This window comes from Haliotis rubra, unplaced genomic scaffold (genome assembly GCF_003918875.1).
Source record: "Haliotis rubra isolate DU_JTF1 unplaced genomic scaffold, ASM391887v1 Scf47, whole genome shotgun sequence".
Classification (NCBI taxonomy): Eukaryota; Metazoa; Mollusca; class Gastropoda; order Lepetellida; family Haliotidae; genus Haliotis; species Haliotis rubra.
In genome coordinates, this window is record NW_025767157.1 from 1,483,037 (window position 1) to 1,503,471 (window position 20,435).

General features: G+C 40.1%; 2 protein-coding genes across 3 annotated transcripts; one reads left to right on the forward strand and one right to left on the reverse strand.

The window, feature by feature from the left end:
• The first annotated feature begins 44 nt into the window (after positions 1-44).
• On the forward strand, positions 45-10,924 carry LOC124290646. Of its 2 annotated transcripts, none has more exons than XM_046727432.1 (6): positions 45-193; positions 705-911; positions 5,595-5,763; positions 7,116-7,186; positions 7,880-8,010; positions 9,365-10,924. In XM_046727432.1, the coding sequence occupies exons 2-6, from the start codon at positions 705-707 to the stop codon at positions 9,597-9,599; spliced, it is 813 nt and encodes a 270-aa protein (XP_046583388.1). In that variant the 5' UTR covers positions 45-193; the 3' UTR covers positions 9,600-10,924. The 2 variants fall into 2 exon arrangements, with proteins under 2 accessions (XP_046583388.1, XP_046583389.1); XM_046727433.1 differs by lacking the exon at positions 45-193 and adding an exon at positions 550-613.
• Positions 10,925-18,182: 7,258 nt separating this feature from the next.
• LOC124290594 lies at positions 18,183-18,717 on the reverse strand. The gene is made up of 2 exons (XM_046727353.1): positions 18,613-18,717; positions 18,183-18,446 (listed from the first exon to the last, which is right to left on the reverse strand). The coding sequence occupies exons 1-2, from the start codon at positions 18,694-18,696 to the stop codon at positions 18,183-18,185; spliced, it is 348 nt and encodes a 115-aa protein (XP_046583309.1). The 5' UTR covers positions 18,697-18,717.
• Positions 18,718-20,435: the final 1,718 nt, after the last annotated feature.

The following is a 20,435-nucleotide window of genomic DNA, read 5'->3' on the forward strand; positions in this document are numbered from 1 at the left end:
AACCTGCGTAAATGACTCGTCACCAGTCGGACCGCTCCATCTGTTAATCACGACAGCAGTTACATCCCTTTGATCAACGATCAAAAGCGCACCTGTTTCTGCATGTATTCAGGTTCTTGGTTAAAGAGGGCGCTTGTGAACGCGTGTCTTTTAAAAACAAGTCTTTTGTGGTGGTGGAGCATTGAGCGTAAAGGTATATTATATGCATATATATATGCTTAGAATGAAAAGGGTTTGTAAAACATTTATTGCCTTATGCACCATTTAGAATGGTTCAATCATTCTTCATACAAGATTGAGCAAACAGACCAAAAGCTGAATGGGTCGCTGTCCCATCAGATGTGCACCCCAAAACGTTTATGTATACAGAAATGCACCCTAGCCAAAATCGGAGGGAATAGATAACACAATAAATCGAACTGTATTTCATTGATTATTTCGATATTGTGGCCTAATCGTTCACAGAAAGACTGCAACTAATGTATTCAATACAGCCAGTGCAAGTCTATCATAGTTGGCAAGTCCATTTCTTGAGGGTGTGTTGGGGTGGCCCAGTTGTGAAAGCATTTGCTTGCCAAAGGCCTTGGTTTGATTCCAGACATGAGAACAAAGAGTGAAGTACCTTCCTGATGTATACTGGGGTAATATAAGTTAAATCATGCTCAATGTAGGGTAAAACCAAACTCATTCATTCATTTTTTCAGATGTTGAAACGGAAAGTGGAAACAGCTGAATCCAAAACTGCAAAGAAAAAGAAACAATCACCTGCCCTTAAAACAGAGTCTTCTAAGAAAAATGTACAAAAGAAACAAAAGGTGAAGAAAAATGTTAAGACAGATGCAGACACAATGGAGGAAGGAGGGAAGACATCTCCATACCCCAAGCTGATAGATGAGGACACAAATGTGGAGGTAATTAATTCGTCATACTGGGGTTTTCCAAAAGCAAGCCCAGGGCTTCTATACATAAAATAGGGTTTTTGACAAGTGAACTTTGACACCAGATAGAAGCCTGGGCTTATATTCGGAAACATGGGCTTTTATTCGGAAATGTTTTTAAAGTGACAATCATATCCAGAATAAATAATCATAAGGCAATAATTGAAGGAAATCTTTTTATTATTACTTTCACGAATATTGCAATGACTATGCACTGAAACGGAACACATACAAACTCCAATAAAACTTTGAAATGTTTAAAAATTAGTCATGAGAACTAGGGGGTTCAAACGAGTCAATCCATCGCACAAAGGATCATCGCAGTCAACACCGCTTGCGCCATGATCTGTGGGGTTTCTAACAAGTCAATCAAACAGCTCAATTTCACCTAAAGGATCTTCGTCATCAACGTCGCTTGCGTCATCATCATGTACATCCATGTCACCCTCCTCCAAACCTACATAGGTGGCAGGTTTGTTCCCCGACTGCGTCATACCAAAAAATATGGTACTTGTTGGTTCCTGCCTGGCGCTCGGCATTAATGGGTACAACAAGAACTGGTCGGCTCGGAGTCAGTATAATGTGTCTGAATGGGGTATTCATGCTTCACTGCGGCATGGTATCTCAGTGGGCTAGCAATATAAAACCAGCTTCAATCGGGGTTAGTACAAGCAGCCGCACATACACACGCATGCACGTCGTCATATATGAGCGAAATATTCTCAAGTACGACGTTAAACCCAATTTCACCTCACCTCACTACCTTCAAACCTACATTGTATCCGAGGCTCCCTCGCAGTCGACTGTTCAGATTCATTATAGCCACCTTTTCTCCATTCGGAACAATACCAGAAAGTTGGAATGATCTTGCCACAGTTGACCTTTCGCATGAGGTAACCGCCTTGGACACCATTTCAATTATAATGGCCATAAGATGGCCGTCTTCTATATCCCTTAGGTGTGAACATTGTTTCTCCATTCTCGGACCAATCGTTCCATTGTTCACGCATTTTGGACTTAAAGATGCCATTTACTCCACCACTCATGTCCAGGGGTTGTAGAAAATGTGTCATCTTCGGAGGAATGATCTTTGTCAGTATGTTCAACTGCTTCAGATGGTGTTTCACTTTCGGCATACTATGGCTTCTATGGCTCTGATGAATAGAACTGATGGTTCAAACCTGATGAAAGATCCACGACATCTCAAAACTTTGTCAATCCATTGAAGCATCAGGGCTTCATTCATGCTGCCACCAAAAGAAACGGTCAGATGAATGTTTAAAGGTACATCACAATTTGGCAACTTCTTAAGTCCTTTCAGAATCACCATTGATTTGAGAAAATTGCCACTGGCAGTTATACAAAGTACGATTGTAAACCGATGCTTGTCACTAAAGAGATGAGACAATGGGCAAAATACGAGACAAGTTTTTCAACGTCACTAATAACGCCAGTGAATATGTATAACTCTTGTATTTCAAGACCACCTTGGGATAAATCCAAACGTTTAAAGTCCTTATTTATCACCTGTATAGTCAGATCACCATCTCTCTTTAGAAAGTAGTTACACACTTGGCTCTGTGCTTTAGGTACATGTCCAACTATGAGATGACCACGTTTTACGGCTACAGCATAACGATCTGCATAATTTAGATCATCACGTTCAGTATTCAAAATTTCATCCTCATCAGGTGTCCAAAATGTTCTATAAACGTGAAAACCACGAATAACACTTTCAACAGCGTAAACAGATATGTTCGTCATGTCAAATATAGCAAGAAATAACATGGACTACTAGTATTTGTATTGTAGAAAGGGGAGGCTACTTTCATTTAGCACACTTTGGAATTAAATAGAAGCTCACTATTTGGAAAATAATTCCGAATAGTAGCCCATGGGCTTCTAAACGAGAGGGCTTGCTTTTGGAAAACCTCGGTAGTAGTAAGTATTCAGGCAAATTATAGATTTTATGTAAAAAGTTTGTGGTTCTCAGAATAGCATGTAGTTTCGTTTAAGGGATGTTTTGATTTTTGATCCAGCTGTGACCTTGAACATACCACTCGTTTGCTAGTGTTACTGCATTTTCAATGTCTCCTCTGAAACTGCATGGACTTGAGTGCTCAACCTTTGCATTGATGTAGGAAGAAAAGGGAAGATAGGTTCCAGCAGGGACAAACTGTACAATTTTGCAATTTGTCCTCTGTCTCAGTTACCCCATAGGTGATCAAAGCCCAAATAGCCGTTGATTTCATTTTATTATCTAGTGTTGGTGCAAATAACATTCTGTTTCAACAAAAGCTAAAATCCTCCTAGTTGTCACAATTTTAATTACAAAGGGCACACCTTACTCATGTTTATGGGTGCCCCAAGGATTGTGCACATTTCATGGTGTCAATCCTGTCTTATGCTGTACTCACTCCACGTGTAACCTTCATTTGATGGGGAAGTAGTTATGTTTGGAGAGGGGGGAGGGGCAAAGGGAAGAATAGGCAGTAGCAGTTGCCTGGGGCAAGGTGTGAATCAACAACACATCTTATCTAAGATAATGATAGCCTGAAGACATATTACTACTTATGTGTAACTGCCTTCCTCAATATTCTACAAAGTAGAAAATACATATGAAAAGAAATTTGATCAGTTATGTGTGGAATGTAATTCGTCAGTACATTCCGTGTATGTATGAATCAAATTTCCTTCTTGTATGTTGCAAGAAATTACATCAGTTTATTTTCTCTCTGGCTAGTCCATTGTTAACTGATAGTTTGTTGTTTAATGTTCTGCTCAGCAATATTTCACCTTTGTAATGGTTGCCAACAAATAAGCAGATCTGGAACAGATAGACCAGTGCTTCATACAGTTTTCTTTGCAGAGTCTTTGACATTAGTGTTGGGAATTGGTTAAAATCTCATAACTGATGATTGGTCCATTACAACCGATCAATCATCGAAAATTATTGGTTAGCATCACTTATCAAATGTTCATGTTATCTTTGTTAATGCACACAAAAATATAGAAAAAAAACCATGTAGTACTTTTGGGGTTTTGGCAAAGTGCACAAAAAGCATTTGCAAATTCTACATCTTTAGAGGAGGACTAGTATGTCAGGAACATAAATTTCCTGGAGTCTTCAAGATAAGTTCAGTCATGACTTTGAACGAGTTTCCAGTGCTTATGAAATGCAGATTTAATGACACAGACAAAACCAACCTTGTGAAAAACATTGTTAATGCAAACAAGTGTTCCAAAATTGTTTGTGTTCAATTATGAGAAAACATGATCGATTGCTTGGTCATTTAGTCACTGCGACCAATCTTCGATTATTTCAATTAAGTGGACCACCACTATTTAACATATGAAAAGGTGACATTTTTGTTAACAATAGAGCTTAGACCAAGTCAAACGTGCAAACCTACATGTGGTTGAAGGAGATTTTTTTGTGTTTGATACTTAATGTGTCAGATATCTTCAACTGGTTTTGAGATTTCATTATGTGAGCGAGTGAGTTTAGTTTTACGCCGCACTCAGCAATATTCCAGCTGTATGGCGGCGGTCAGTAAATAGTCGAGTCTGGACCAGACAGTCCAGTGATCAACAGCATGAGCATCGATCTACGCAGATGGGAACCGATGACATGTGTCAACCATGTGCCTGACCACCCGATCCTGTTAGTTGCCTCTTACAACAAGCATGGCTTACTGAAGATCAGTTCTAACCTGGATCTTCACGGGTGATTTCATTATGTGCTGTTATGTAATTTATTCATATATTTTGTGCTTATTTTATAGTGCAGTGTCTGATACACAAATATAAAAGTTTTCTGTTTCTGGGGACCTTTGTTCCAACCTTAATGTCCTTATTTCTTAACATGGCTGAAAGTACAATATGCAGACTTTGAGGAAATGATACTAGCAAGTTTTATTTATCATTTTAATTTTTCCATGCTTACAGGCTTCACACAGTAATTACTTTCAGGAGATATGATGTGGTCATGCTTACACTTTATAGTGTGGTAGTGAGAAATGAATTGGACAGTGAAAGGGCACTGACATGCAGGTATATGTTGTAATACCTCTGGTGGACATTAGATGATTTAGATTAAAATGAGGCACTGTACCTAGAAGATACAAATACCACATTAGAGCAACTGCCCTCAACATACTAGTAGTGGAAGAGCATTTGTCTACAGAGGGGAAGGGCAGGGGTTTAGTTACCCAGCCATGCATACCACAATACATATGGCCCGTGAAGATTCGGGTAGAATAGGTCTTTAGCAACCCATGCTGCCACAAAAGGCTGACCATGCTTGTGACGTCCGAGTCCAGTGTTTTTTCTGTCGAGGGCAAGCAAATTTGTATATCACACTGTACGGTGTCCAGTTGACTTTCCAATGTTTATCATGTTGTTTATATAAAAAATCAACAAGAAAACGGACGGTATAGTGGAAAAATTATCAGGGCAAGTGATTTTACATGTGCCACTGTACTGGAGTACACAAGCAATTTTAAAGTTATTTCCACCCTTGCCTCTTTGGTGCAGTGGTTAGTGTGTTCCCCCAGAGAGCAGAAGGTCAGGCGGGTTCGATCCTCAGCTTATCCTGAACAATTTCTATATTCTATGGAGATATTGCAATAGTTTGTGTTAATTGTTTTTTTACAGAGTGATGAAAAGATTGAGTTCACAGCTAGTCTTCCAACGCGTAACAGCAAAGGGCAGCTGGTATTTGCTGGAGTTCCAGAGTTCCGACCTAATATGACTCCTAAAGAAGTTATGCACGCTGGCAGTTTTGGAGGAACCTATTTTCGACCAATCAAATCTGGTGCTACAAGTATGTTTTGAACATGGAAAGTTATTTGTCTGAGATAATGAGTTGAGTGAGTGAGTATAGTGTTATGGTTTTCTAAGCTGTGTCCCGAGAATATCAGAGCTTGTGGGAGAAGGGGGCATGGCAAACCTACAGTACTGATGTACTACTATTAGATGAGCCTCGACCTGACAAATGACCCCAATTTGCAGATATGGGACGCTCCTCCAGAACATTCATTAAAATTCCAAAAATGAGGGAAACGGGTTGTCGTCTAAAACTTGAAAAGTTCAATTTCCTCGTGCGAATCATGTTTTTATTGTTATATCATACTAGGTATGTCTACAGCTAAGATCCTTAGAAACTGAACCAAGACAAATATAACTTTGTTTACAAAACACCCCACACCGTGTTAGAGAAAAGAACATTTGTTATGTTTACAAGCGGATGTATAATCGCTCTACGAGACACATGTTAAACAGCTGCGGTATTGACTTCACACCACAGTCAGCATGTATTGCACATGCTTAATCGCCAATCTACCTGTAGCAACCAAGTGTATTCGTCTAGATTCCCTGCCCCGCCTACTTGTCACAAATGCTTGTACTGCGCAGGCTCATCTAATACAAGCAGTAGACTCTTTATCAGGACTGGGTGGTCGGGTGGCCTAGTGGTTAAAGTGTTAAAGGTCCAGGTTCAATTCCCCACCTGGGTACAATGTGTGAAGCTCATGTCTGGTGTCTCCTGCCATGATAATGCTGGGATATTGCTAAAAGCTGAGTCAAACCAAACTCACTCACTCACTCATAGTCAGGGCAGATCTTTGTGTGAGTCCATGATCAAAGGTTTCCGGCACACCAAAAGGCTGCAACTCTGCATAGTAAATTGTGTTGTTTTAGAACACTGGGCTATACTTTGTCACCATGTGCCATATAAAAATCATGAAGATCTTTGTTTGAAGATACACACTTCATATGTAGATAAATATACTTGAAGTGATTCCATGGCATTTGATTTGCTGAGCAAGTGATATTTTTTGCAAATTTGATTCCTTTGTTTAATGTTAATGATTAAAGAAACAGCCTGAGAAGTTATTATCTATTGATAAGAATATTCAATATTATGTTGTGTTTATACAGGTGTTCACATAACATTCAGCATGCCCACTTTACATTAATCTACTACACTGATTTTTAATACTGGACAAAAATAGTTAGGGATATATGTAAATTTTGAAATTATGAATAATAATCTATTTATTCATTGACACACTGATAAAATATCAATCATAAAAATACCAATATCCCTAACTTATTTGACCAGTATACTTCCACCTGCACAAGTCAGGTCTTGCATCACTTCTTGTTTTGTTGCAGAAAAGAGCTATTCAGGTGTGTGGAAGGAGCTTCCCAAGGACTGGTTGCAAGGACTCAACATAGGACAACAGGTGTGGGAAATCTGCCTGTTTGTTTCTTATTAGACTTTTGATCTGAGTATGAAACAGTCCTTGAGATCTTTTCCCCAAGAGTTTGCTTCATACTGGTCGGGGCCGTGGGGTAGCCTAGTGGTTAAAAGTGTTGGCTCGTCACGTCGAAGACCCGGGTTCGAATCCCCACATGGGTACAATGTGTGAAGCCCATTTCTGGTGTCCCCTGGCGTGATGTTGCTGGAATATTGCTAAAAGCGGCGTAAAACCAAACTCAGGCAGTCAGTCATACTGGTCACTGCAATAGTGTTAGGACTCTTTTTGATTTATATATACAAGTGCTGTTTCTATGCTGAAAGCACCACTGTCAAGTATGCCTGAACAAGGAGATGTACACTTTGTATTACAGTGTTGTGGGCGCCACATCACAAGAATACAAACATAACGCCTCTATGGTGGTGAACTCATGAAAGTGTCATAGAGCTGTCAATGTTTTTTTACCAAGCTGTCTGTTTGATGTATGTGATGTTTGAAGCTGAATACAAGACAGAGGAGATGCCTTGTGCTTAATGTGTTCACTCATCTTAACAAATTTCGAAGTTTCCTTCTTCACTTCGGAACAAAATGGAGTACGTTATTGTTGTCCCCAGTTGCTTTGATAAAAGCAGGGTAATACTCTCCTGTTCTAATGTAGGCATCTTGTCTTCATCACAGCTGTCGTCATCAACATATGATGAGAAAGTCAACACATACAAGGTAAAGTGTGGTGGCAGTCTGGACATGTGGGAGTCAAGTGGCTGGATTCATAAACAAGACCCTTATGGCTGGTTCCAGTGGTACTGTAGGTGAGTGTTTGGTCAAACCTGCCTTGTGTTAGTAGTACTGTATGATCAAACCTGTCTTGTGTTAGTAGTACTGTATGATCAAACCTGTCTTGTGTTAGTAGTACTGTATGATCAAACCTGTCTTGTGTTAGTAGTACTGTATGATCAAACCTGTCTTGTGTTAGTAGTACTGTATGATCAAAACCTTGTGTTAGTAGTGCTGTATGATCAAACCTGTCTTGTGTTAGTAGTGCTGTATGGGATCAAACCTGTCTTGTGTTAGTGGTACTGTATGATCAAACCTGTCTTGTGTTAGTGGTACTGTATGATCAAACCTGCCTTGTGTTAGTGGTACTGTATGATCAAACCTGCCTTGTGTTAGTAGTACTGTATGATCAAACCTGCCTTGTGTTAGTAGTACTGTATGATCAAACCTGTCTTGTGTTAGTAGTACTGTATGATCAAACCTGCCTTGTGTTAGTAGTACTGTATGATCAAACCTGTCTTGTGTTAGTAGTACTGTATGATCAAACCTGCCTTGTGTTAGTAGTACTGTATGATCAAACCTGCCTTGTGTTAGTAGTACTGTATGATCAAACCTGTCTTGTGTTAGTAGTACTGTATGATCAAACCTGCCTTGTGTTAGTAGTACTGTAGGATCAAACCTGACTTGTGTTAGTAGTACTGTATGATCAAACCTGCCTTGTGTAGTTGTACTGTAGGTATTGTATGATCAAACCTGTCTTGTGTTAGTACTGTGGGTACTGTATGATGAACCTTGCCTTGTGTTAGTAGTACTGTATGATCAAACATGCCCTGTGTTAGTAGTACTGTGCGATCAAACCTGCCCTGTGTTAGTAGTACTGTACGATCAAACCTGACTTGTGTTAGTAGTACTGTATGATCAAACCTGCCTTGTGTTAGTAGTACTGTATGATCAAACCTGTCTTGTGTTAGTAGTACTGTATGATCAAACCTGCCTTGTGTTAGTAGTACTGTATGATCAAACCTGCCTTGTGTTAGTAGTACTGTACGATCAAACCTGCCTTGTGTTAGTAGTACTGTACTATCAAACCTGACTTGTGTTAGTAGTACTGTATGATCAAACCTGCCTTGTGTAGATGGTATTGTATTATCAAACCTGTCTTGTGTTAGTAGTACTGTATGATGAAACCTGCCTTGTGTAGATGGTATTGTATGATCAAACCTTGTGTAAATGATACTGTGGGATCAAACCTGATGTGTGTCAATGGTACTTTAGGTGAGTGAAGAAACACAACATATTTACTAAAGTTATGACTTGAGTTGATATATTTGATGTCAAATGTCATTTAAGGGAGGTTCTTTATGAATATAGGGATCCGTTATGTTTCAGGTTTTATCAAGGAGGCCGGACAGAAGATGACAAGCGTCAGATTGGGAGGTGGTTGAGGTGTGCAGGCACAACGGGACGATGGCGGAACAATCTCATCTCCAAGTGTGTGAAGAGTGGGTGTGGCTATGACAACCACAGCATCTCCCCGGTAGTCCGACAGACTCTACAGCACTGGGGGTATAAACTCAATAAGGAGGATTTCGATGCATATGCAAAAAAGAAACGTCTTTTGTGAGATGATATGTGAAAATCTTCCTGGTTTGACTGACTGAGTAAAAACAGTAAGAGGGGCACTCTACCTTCATACACAGGAAATCTGCTCAAAATACTCAACTTGATATCAACACTCAGGGAATGTTGTTGGGGTGCCTTTGTGAGCAATGAGTTACCTCCCCATTGATGTGCAATTCCAGAAACCTATGGGTGTAACAGTGACAGTTGCAGCTTCAAAAACACTAGGGCAAGAAAAATGTGCACCCTACATGACGTTCTTGTGGTTTGGATTCTCCCTCAATGTTGCCTTAGATATTTCTTTCCAGAAGAGATCCAAAATATGTTTAAGATGTCTTTTGTCATGTGTTTGAAGCAGATACAGGTACCTTATTGCAGTCTTTTACTATAGAAAGACGTTTTTAGTATTCCTTTTTATTCAAATATAGAAACTCAGGTTAAACATGACATGTGATTCATGGTCTAAATGCTGTTATTCACAGGGGCTTGTAACGAAAAAAACTGGCGTCAAGGTATATATTGTCACTGATGGAGTCTTAACACTAGATATAAGGACTTTTGTACTGTGTTAAGACCCCGTCAGTGACAGTATATAGCTTGCTTTACAAGCCCCTGTGCTGTTATTACTGTAGTAACTGTCATGTTGTGTTTGATACTCCTGCAGATTTTGTTTGTTCACAGTTAAATTTATGAATGCTTCTGTATCCAGAGGGGTATTTGGTAAAGAGTTATCCCAACACAGGTGAATAGACAATCGATGGTTGACATGACAACAACTTAATATGAATGAATACCTGTATCAGATTATGAATAATTAAGTCTCTATTACTCCAGACATTGGAAGTTGTAAGTTGTTGACATAATCATACAAAGAAATTATGAGTTCTTTCTTCTCTCCTCAAAACCTATTCTTACAAACACAGTAACTGTGTATGGATGCAGCCTTTCTTCACTGACATTGTGAACCATTCGACCATAGTGTGTGGTATAGGCCCCATAATGCAACAAACATACTGGGGAAAATGCACTTCACTCAAGGATATGAAAAAACCCACAAATCTCAGATATATGAAACCTGTACTTTAGATATGCACCCAAATTACCATTACGATGAGGCCCTGTCAGTATTTCCATAATGCTAATTTGTTTCATATACTTATCTTTCTTATTGTCCAACTCCAGTTCTGAACCATTTTGCTTTTTCCTTAGCACTGAATTTTGCTATGAGCAATTAAAAGGCAAAGCTGACACGTTTTTACAGTTTGAATGCATGAATGGATGGTCATTAGGATCTGCTAGCAAAGCTCAGCACAACTTTGCTGGATTCTTCTTCCTGTGCCATTATTTCCCTTTACTGCACAATGTCCAGGATATGGGGTCTGCTAACATCAGGGTGTTCCAGGACTAGCACCATGGTATGATGAAACTTCAAAATCCCACATCAGATGGGCCTGCACCTCGGTCAACTCATGGAGGAGGATCATACTTGATGAAACATCACCAGGGCCCCTTCTTGACTCCAGGTCTACCTCTGAAGTGAGGAGAAGTACGCACCATGGACCAACACCCTGATCTGTTGGCAAGCATTCCTCAACATTTTCAGCAGCAGACAATGCACATATGTACCCCAAAGAAGACTTCTTCTGAAAAAGAACAGGATGTTCCAGGACTGTCACCATGGCAAGATGCAGCTTCAGCTCTATAAAAGCCTTGTCCCAAGAGTTGTATCATGACTTCATGCCAATCCCTGCTTGGACTTTCCTTCTTCTTTCTAATCCAGCCTTTTGCCTGGCAAAAAAGTGGGAAGAGTAGCTACAACGCTGGTGAAGTCTCGTGCAAACTTTTAATAGCAACCAGCCAACCAAAGAAGGCTGTGTTTCTGTTTTTGGAACTGCCCAACCACTGACATCAGTGATCTAGTTGGATCTGGAGCCACCCATCCTCGGACACAGTATGTCCAAGATAACATGGTTTCTCTTTGAAGAGTTGGCCTTTTTCAGGTTTTACTTTCTGATTTTACTTGGAGCTGTTCTTTACTATGCTGAGCCATTCTATAGTTTCTTCAGTCTTTGGCTAAAATGGGAATATTGTCTTATACAACTTGGAAATTGTCTTTGCCAGAATTCTTTCCAGAAGTCTCATGGGGCTCAAGTTAAACCCTTTGTCATGGAAATACAATGGTACAAGCAACCTGCTCTGATTTTGTCAATGTTTACTTCTGTAATGGCTGTCTGATTAAAACCGTGGACAAGCTCAAAATAAGAGAATTATTTTGCATAACATTCATGACATTCTCTGTCCAGGTTCTAGTCAAAAGGGCGAAAAGTCAAAGGGGCACTAAAGTCAAAAGGGTCAAAAACACCCTAGTCAAAAGGGCCGCATAAAAAAGTCAAAAGGGCCTCAGACCCCTAGTCAAAAGGGCCCTATATAAATAAAATAATAATAATAACATCTTTTTCAAAATTATTATAGTAAAAGGTTATACATCTATACAATGTATATTTTATGCATACTAGTCCTGTTTTAATAGATATTTTTTTTCAATATTAGAAAGAAAATAATGACAAACAATAGATGTATGTAATGGTTATATATTTCATGGTCATGTTTTTGTTGACATTTAACTTCATCTTAAACTTTCATTACTTTTTAAGTTTGATTTGATAATTTGCAGCGGGGGATTGTGTCACCTTAGTGACAATGCTTGTTTTCAATCCAAAAGTAGACCACACCAGGTGTGCATATTCATAATCTTCATCCGAAACAGGGCTATCTGTCAGAATATTATAAAATTCAGATGAAATTGGAAGCTTGGTCAGATGAAACTTGCTTTCATCATCCATGAAATCATAGGGATACACTCCCTTTCTAAGCAAGAGATTCAGCTGATCCTCGCTTGAAAACTCATGTGATAAACATTTGTATTTGGTTGAATCAGCCTTCTTCAAATTATGAGTTAGTTTCTCCAAGGAATCGTTTAAAAATTGAAACGAATCAATAAATTTCAAATTACCCAGACTGAATGAAATGTATTTCTCCAAATTGTTAGCTAGACAGGAGTGTTTGACTCTGAATATTTTATTTAACTCTGCTATAAGTATATGCGAGTCATAATTGCGAAGTCCATGGAAAATGATTGGAAGAAAATATTCGTTCCTGCTTTTTTCTCATCTGTTTTAGAGCTTTTCTAAACTTATAATTGAGATTACAGCCTTGATGAGCAGCAGTGCTCTCCATGGTAATCGCCTTAGACATGGCAGTGCTCTCGGACTTTGATACAGTGTGGAAGGCTCTCCATGGTAAGCCCCTTAGACGTGGCAGTGCTCTCCATGGTAAGCCCCTTAGACGTGGCAGTGCTCTCCATGGTAAGCCCCTTAGACGTGGCAGTGCTCTCAGACTTTGATGCATGTGGAAGTAAACTGCTGAGAGCAAATGTGACATTGAGTGGCTCTTTGGAAATCATGTTCCTGCTCGTCATGTCAGTGAGGGACATAGGCATGACATAATCTAGAACCTGTAAAATGTCCTTTTCTTCCTTGAGAAGACGCACAATAAAATGTGTAACATTGGGTCCTCTATTAACAACAGCAGGTTCGGTATAATCATGATTGACTGATACCACTTTATAACAAAAACCAGACGGTTCATGTTCTTGATACACATCAGTGTAAGAGGACGCTGGGTTTGGAGTGCAACCACTCACTTTATTGGTCAAACATTCAAAATCAGCATAGATGACAAATGGAACCCTTAGCTGTTTTTGAATGGATTTAAATCTGACCCATCTTTCCTGATCAGTCTGTGGTAATTTTTGGTTTTTGAAGGTCATACTGGCGACAATAGGGAGGGTGACCATCCAACAGATCTTGTCTCACAAACCCATGGAGACATCTCCTACAGTACAAATATTTTCCATGATAATTGGTTCTATCTCCCATAAGTCTGAAAAAATTTCTGATCAGACAGAAGTGTCACTTTTCTCCTTTACTGATCAACAAGAGGTCAATTGTATTCAGAGATTCAGAAGAACTGACATGGAGAGGGACAATAAGAGTTGTCGTAGAGGCTGAACCCTCCAAATCTGTCCTCGTTTGACCTCCTCCATACTGTTCTCTCCTCTGTTGCCACCTCTGTCTTCGTCTCACACAGCTTGTACACCTCGACACCCTGACTGTAGAATCTCTCGGGGAGAGGGCGATGGCATTGTCGACATTCTCTCCCTTTAGTTGAGCATTGCTCGCAGAACTGTTTACCTGGTAATAAACACTTATGGCAATAATAATAATAATATAAATTGAAACTGAGGGCTTCCTTTTTGCTGCTCAGGACTAGTCACTTCCCACTCGCAATTGCCCAAATGTGATTTTAAAAGAAAATATCAATATGAAATGTTGACTTTGCAATGAATTTACAGAGACTGTCCAACACCTTGTCAGTGGATGCCCTTCTTTAGCACAAACAGCATATCTTAAACGACATGATGGCATGGCTCGCAGCTTTTGCTACTGTCTCTGCCATGCCTGTGGCTTTGACTCCGAGGTCCAGATATTTCTAAAATGTAATAAAAAATATTAACAAAATGTGTACATAGATACACGAAAGTGTTCACTCATACATATTTTGTTATTTACCTGGCAGTAAACCTTTAAAGCAGAGACCATATAATATTATATGGTCTCTGTTTAAAGTGACCGCACCACTTGCAGGTATCAAAACGGGCATTGGATAACGGTTCAGTTGGGTGTTGGTGTTGGTGTTGGGGGTTCCCTGGTCGTCGACAAGGTTGCTTACTCATAGGCTGATCTGTATTCTCACTGGAACTAGCCGTCCGTTTCAGTCTGGACTGGCAATTGTGGGCATTAAAAAATCCAGTCTAGAGAAAGAATGACCTCACTGAACGCAATTATATTTTTGCACGCCATGTACAGTTCTCTTGTCACGATAGAGGCTGCTGGACTGTGTAAACAATGTGCAACATATGTCACACTGGTGAGACTTCTGATAGTTTTCCATTCTGAATAGAAAACAAAATATAATTTAAGTGTATGAAACCATTATATACGTTGAAGAAAACCTCTGTCAGACATGAGTTATAACTGAAGTTGAAACAAATCACACATAAGGCTTAGTGATGCTAATTGAATATAAAGTATATTCTTGCATTACATGTACTGCTCATCTATCATTTGAGCTTGATATCAACTATACAAGTGCTTCTATTTAAACTATGGGACGAGTTCATGTTTCTGAGTATCATGTTTCTGATTATGTACAAAGGGGCGGTGGGGTAGCCTAATGGTTAAAGCGTTGGCTCGTCACGCCGAAGACCCGGGTTCGAATCCCCACATGGGCACAATGTGTGAAGCCCATTTCTGGTGTCCCCCGCCGTGATGTTGCTGGAATATTGCTAAAAGCAGCTTAAACCAAACTCAGTCAGTCAGTCACTGGAACAAATGGTACATACCGACATTCGCCTGTCCGCAGTGATGGAAACGTACAGGGGTATATCAATGAGGGACCAGTCCACTTTGGTGCGATACACCCGCCACAGGGTAGCCTGGTGGTAGTCATAGAACACTGTCACCATAGGTGTACGCCATGTTCACATTGCTGGCTTGATAAGTCGGTAACTCTGCCCATCTGTCAGGGTCTGTCTCACAAAGGGCCGACATGTATCTTCCAAATGCCACATGGAATTTGTTTACTGTCAGTGATCTCAGTAACTTGGCTGAGTGTGGGCCTTTGATACATATTTTGTTTCCATCCACATCTGATACTGTGTGAAAGTCATTGTTGTCTTGGTGGGGGTCATTTACCAGGAGAGCAAGATTTATATAACCACCCTCCTGAATCTGCTGCCGAATGGCTTCTTTTCTTTTGTTGGTTTGTTCAGTTTTCCTCTTTGAACTTAGATGACAAGGACTGGCAGATTTGGACATCTTGGCTGGATTACTTACATTGCCTTGTTTTCTTGTGTGACCCAGGGAAAATTGGCTACAGAAGTGTGATATGCATCATCTAACTGATTTATTGCTGCTTTGTAGTGTGGTGAACATGATTTTTATCTCCCCGGACTGTAATGCAGGGGATATAGTCAACGCCTCGTCCGTCTGTCCGTCCGTCCGTAATCATTTTGTTTCCAGAGCATAACTCAAAAACTTAACTAAACCTGCAGAGGTTTCCAATTCTTTTGAAGAGAGTCGTCCTTGGGGTACATATATGCATTTTCTGCGGCTGAAAATGGCCTGTAACAGTTGTATCAATGTTTTAATAACAATATTGTGCAATAAATAAAATCTTTTTTATCTATTATACGGCCCCCACCACATGGAGTTACCTCCCTGCTACGCATGCGCAGCCAACCAGGTAAGCACCTAGGCCCATATCATCATTCCTTCTGCTGAATAAATCAGTGAACAGAATTGCGGGGAGGTGGGCGCGACCTCCAAAGAGGACTCTCTTCAAAGAATTGGTTTAGTTAATTCTTTATCAGAGAGATCGTCCTTGGGGTACATATATGCATAAACTCAGACTCCCAAAGACCGGAGGCCAGGAAGGAGGGAATTCTGTTAAAGTACACATGAATAGCGATCGTTAGGAATAATGTAACAGAGGCCACAACACTCACCTGTCACGTGTCCCGGAGCTTCCGCGAGAGGCATTATGGGAGGGTAACCGACAGGGAGGATAAGTACTTAGAACCGACCTCGTAGGTTAAGCATAGCAAGTTGGCACACAGTGCGAAAATAAACAACCCCAGGTCGGGGCAGACCACCCGAGCCCGCAAAAAGGCTGGGAGCCAGACGAAGAGGACTGCTCCTTACCCTTACCTTTGGAGGAAACCGTGACGGGAACGCGGGGGCTAGAAGCCTGCGGATGCTCCAACAAGGCCTTAGAGTCCTTGAAGGAGATAGCTGCAGCAGCAGCCTCCCAAATGACCTGCTGAGCCCCAGGAAACAACGTCGCTCCCAGACGGAACGGAAGGGCTAGCAAGGTCTGCTGTGTTGCTGCTGAGCAATCCAGTCGACAGCCACAGCTTGCACATCCCTATAATAGCCGCATCACCGTCAGACGCTGACCCGCAAGGCAGCGAGTCCTTCGGTGTGGCCTGCACTTCGGACCACAGTCGAAGCAGAACAACATACAGGGACACGTCCCCAGTGTTCCCTTCAGCCTCCAGAGCTGACCTTTGGATAGAGGAAAGGTAGGCCTCATGGCATTCCGATAGACTTCCTCATAAGTCAGGTAAGCCTGCTGCAGGGGCTTCACAAGGCCAAACGGTGGTACAAACGCCTTGCTTGGCAGACGGGCTGCAACAGAGGAAGCTGAGCCTCCCCAGGGCTTAATCGGGGATGTGAGCACTGATTAAAAAAAAGAGAGGAAAATAATCTGCAGCAGAAAGTGTGGCCATGCCAACCCCTTAGGGTTTGCATTTGCTAGGGTGGTAAGCCCCCAGAAAATGTTAAAATCAAAACTACATTTCCTGCAATTTGGTGCATTTCCTCATTATATTTTACCTTATTTTACCTTATCTTTACCCTCAAAATATCTACCTCTTTTGGATGTCTTTCTTTGGTTGATAACAAATTTGATAATAACTGTCAACAAACATCAATCCAAGCATTTGCAATCTTAAAGAAATTTAATGAGACAAAAGTAGTGCAGATCATTTCCTTGCATTATCATTTAAAAGCATTATCAATTTAATAATGTAATCAATTCACAACATCCTGTACATTGTCCTGAAAGTGTCACTAAACTAATCAGCCTTCTGTGTCTCTATGTTCACAGTTCAGAGATTAAGATTTTTCCACTTCGGCAAATCATCAGAATAGACTAATCCAATTTCTTTCTTTTTTCACTAAACTGTTTCTTCCATGATGCTTCCACTTCTTGTGAAACTGTCTCCTTGTATTTTCTTTTAGATACAGGATTGGCTGGAGGTGCAACAATTCCAAAAGTCTTCTGGTTTTCTCTGACCTCTCTCTGTCTTGTTTCTTTAGACTCTTGGTTCCGCCTATATGCTGTCTGCAGATTCTTACATAAGAGTGGGTTCACTTTAGAAAATTTGGGGTCCTTGTCCACAGATGTTTGGCCTCTAGCCATCAGTTCATACTTCACAGTCTGAATGGCACTGTAAGTTTTAATCTTCATGTTGGCTGACGAATCATCAAGGATATCACCCATGATGTTGAAACTACTTTCAACCATAGGGCCATGAAAACAGGATATGACACCCTTCACCACAGATGTCAGAAGTGGGTACCGACCAGTTTTATGAACCCTGGCCCACCACAAGTCAAGCTTCTCCTCATCACAAGCCAGTGGTCCAGGCAAGTTCTCATCAACAGTATACCCTCTCACTTCCATGTCAAGTTCATCCCTGGTTTCTTCAGTGGTGATGTTTGTGGCTAAGGATGGCAGTTGATTCCGATAATGTTGTGTCGTGCAATGTTGCCTCACTACAGGATCCAGTGCTGACATTGCCTTCAGCACAGGGTTGTTGATGGGCTACTTGGACAGGATGGCAATGCTGCAGCTGATGAATGCTTCTTTGGCTTTTTCCAGGAACTGTGAAACAGTCTTGTCACTGCCATACTTTGACAAAACTCCTCTTGTTTTCCATCCAACAAAAATATCTTTCCGTGGCAAGTGGTTTGGCAGGGTCTGACACTGCAAAGTTGACCAGCTTCTTTGGTGTGATTCCCTTCAGAACCTCTGATTTGATGAAATTTGAGAGGAACCTTGTTACCAACTGTTTCTGCTCGTCATGCAGCTTGTCTACTGTGGTGTCCTTTGACCGGAACATGACAACATACTTCTTCAGTTGTCCCAGCACTGCTGTGTAGAACTGAAAAGCAAATAAAGAAAACTTAAATATAATCTAAAAGTTTAAAACATAAATGACTCATTACTGCCGGAAATATTAAGATGCAAACTGGTAAATACAAAGTGATATTACATGTATATAATGTGTTTACTAGGCAGCACAACTATACACAAATTATCAATCATACCTGCATGATCAAAAATGTCTTGGTGCTCAGATGGAATAGATTTTCCAGGATTCTCTGTTTCCTCTCTTTTCCTTCAGTGGTCATGTTCTTTTTGAGGATAGGCTGGAGCAGTTTTTCAACTGCATTTTGATCATTTTCATGGCTCACATTGTACTTTGCATAGATATAATTGACAATATCCCTGTAGTTGCAGGTCTCAGTTTTGAACAGGAAAGGGAAGAAGAAGAGAGTGTAGGCATCAAATAATCGAAGTGTGTCTACACAAACATTATATACAGATAACCACCTGTGAGCGATATATCTCTCGGGCACTGTGTATTTAACATTGCCAAGAATGGCACATATCATCTGTAAAGCTTCCCTGTGGTCAACAGACCACTTAAAGTCAGAATGGAGGTCACACATCAGTCCTTCAACGTGATATTCGAAAGGCTGGCAGAAACGTTTTGCTGCATTGTGGGCATGGTGACAGGTATCGCCATCTATGTCCAAAAGATGTGGAGCTCTTTTCGTCCTGATCATCTTTTCTAATCCCTTCTTTGAACCTCTCATAACAGCACAAGAGTCCATCAATATAGACATCAAATTTGTCCACGGGATATTGTTTGATACAAACAATTTATCAAGAGCTTCAAATAGTGTTTGACTGTCAACTTCGAGAACAGAAAGAGAGTCCAAATGGTGAACAACAACTTTCTGTTGCTCAGTTGAGAAATAGCTGACAATAACTGCCAAAACATGATGGTTATCGGAACTTGTAGCTTCATCAATGTTCAAGGAACACTTGTGTGTTCTCATGTCATTAACAAGAATTTCCCAGTAAGTATATGCAAGGCCATGGGTCATCTTATATGAGGCTGATGTTCTATCCATAGACAGCTGGTCAAGCGCAGACTTGTCAGAAGACAAAGCCTTTGCGAGTGAGATCAACTTTGGAACTTGTGAAAATGAAAGTGAATTATCAGCTGCAAAGGACAACGACATTGCTTCAGCATTGTGAACGCGATCTTTAACTGGAGTCTTTGCTGCTATAGGTGGTAATGAACTTGAGGTTTCTGTACTACTGTTGTCTTGTCCTGAAGGAATAGGCTGTTTGAAGATACTAAACACCTTCTGCTGACCTGTAACAGAAAATAAGAAAAAAAAATTAATGAAAATGAAGGGTTGAATTATTTGAGCTATAAGTTAACTTTTGCAGTAGTAAATATATGGGAATAGTAGGATAAATACATGTACCATAATTAACTATATATTGTGTCTAATAATTCTTATAATTTGACAAAGAAATTCCAGTTGAAGATTATGTCTATTTACTGCCATCAAAATTAAAACATGCTTACAAAAAAAAATCAGACATTTAATTCATGCATGTATGTAGCTACAAACTTATAAGTTACACAAGCACAGTGGTTAGTGTAGGTACAGAACTTTAAATTGTTGTTTTAGGTGATTTACCTAACTATACTAACAATTGTCCATAGACATTATAAACAGTAAAGCAATAATCATGATAATCAAGACAATACAAAAATAGTGTGGATATAATCATAATATGAAGTGTTCTTGAGCGTGTCAAGGATGAGTAGAAAGGCAATGTTAAAGTCTAAAAGATGATTAATAATGAATAATAATTTGAGAAAAAGCCACAACCATCAACAAATAAACATATATATTACCATCACCTATATATAAATATATGTATAAATATGATTACATAAGAGGCTAAGCTATATATCAATGTATATAAAAAGCTTACATGATTACATGAGCTAAGGTATATAAAATACTTACTAAGACATGCATCAGTTTATCACTGCAAAGTG

Bases quoted from the DNA above. Each gene is read 5' to 3' on its own strand.
- LOC124290646 (XM_046727432.1), top strand. From the start codon at position 705: ATGTTGAAACGGAAAGTGGAAACAGCTGAATCCAAAACTGCAAAGAAA. The intron at 7,187-7,879 runs GTGTGGGAAATC...TCTTCATCACAG, and splicing joins GACTCAACATAGGACAACAG to CTGTCGTCATCAACATATGA. The intron at 8,011-9,364 runs GTGAGTGTTTGG...GTTATGTTTCAG, and splicing joins TGGTTCCAGTGGTACTGTAG to GTTTTATCAAGGAGGCCGGA.
- LOC124290594 (XM_046727353.1), bottom strand. From the start codon at position 18,696: ATGACCACTGAAGGAAAAGAGAGGAAACAGAGAATCCTGGAAAATCTA. The intron at 18,447-18,612 runs GTATGATTGATA...TTTGCTTTTCAG, and splicing joins AGACATTTTTGATCATGCAG to TTCTACACAGCAGTGCTGGG.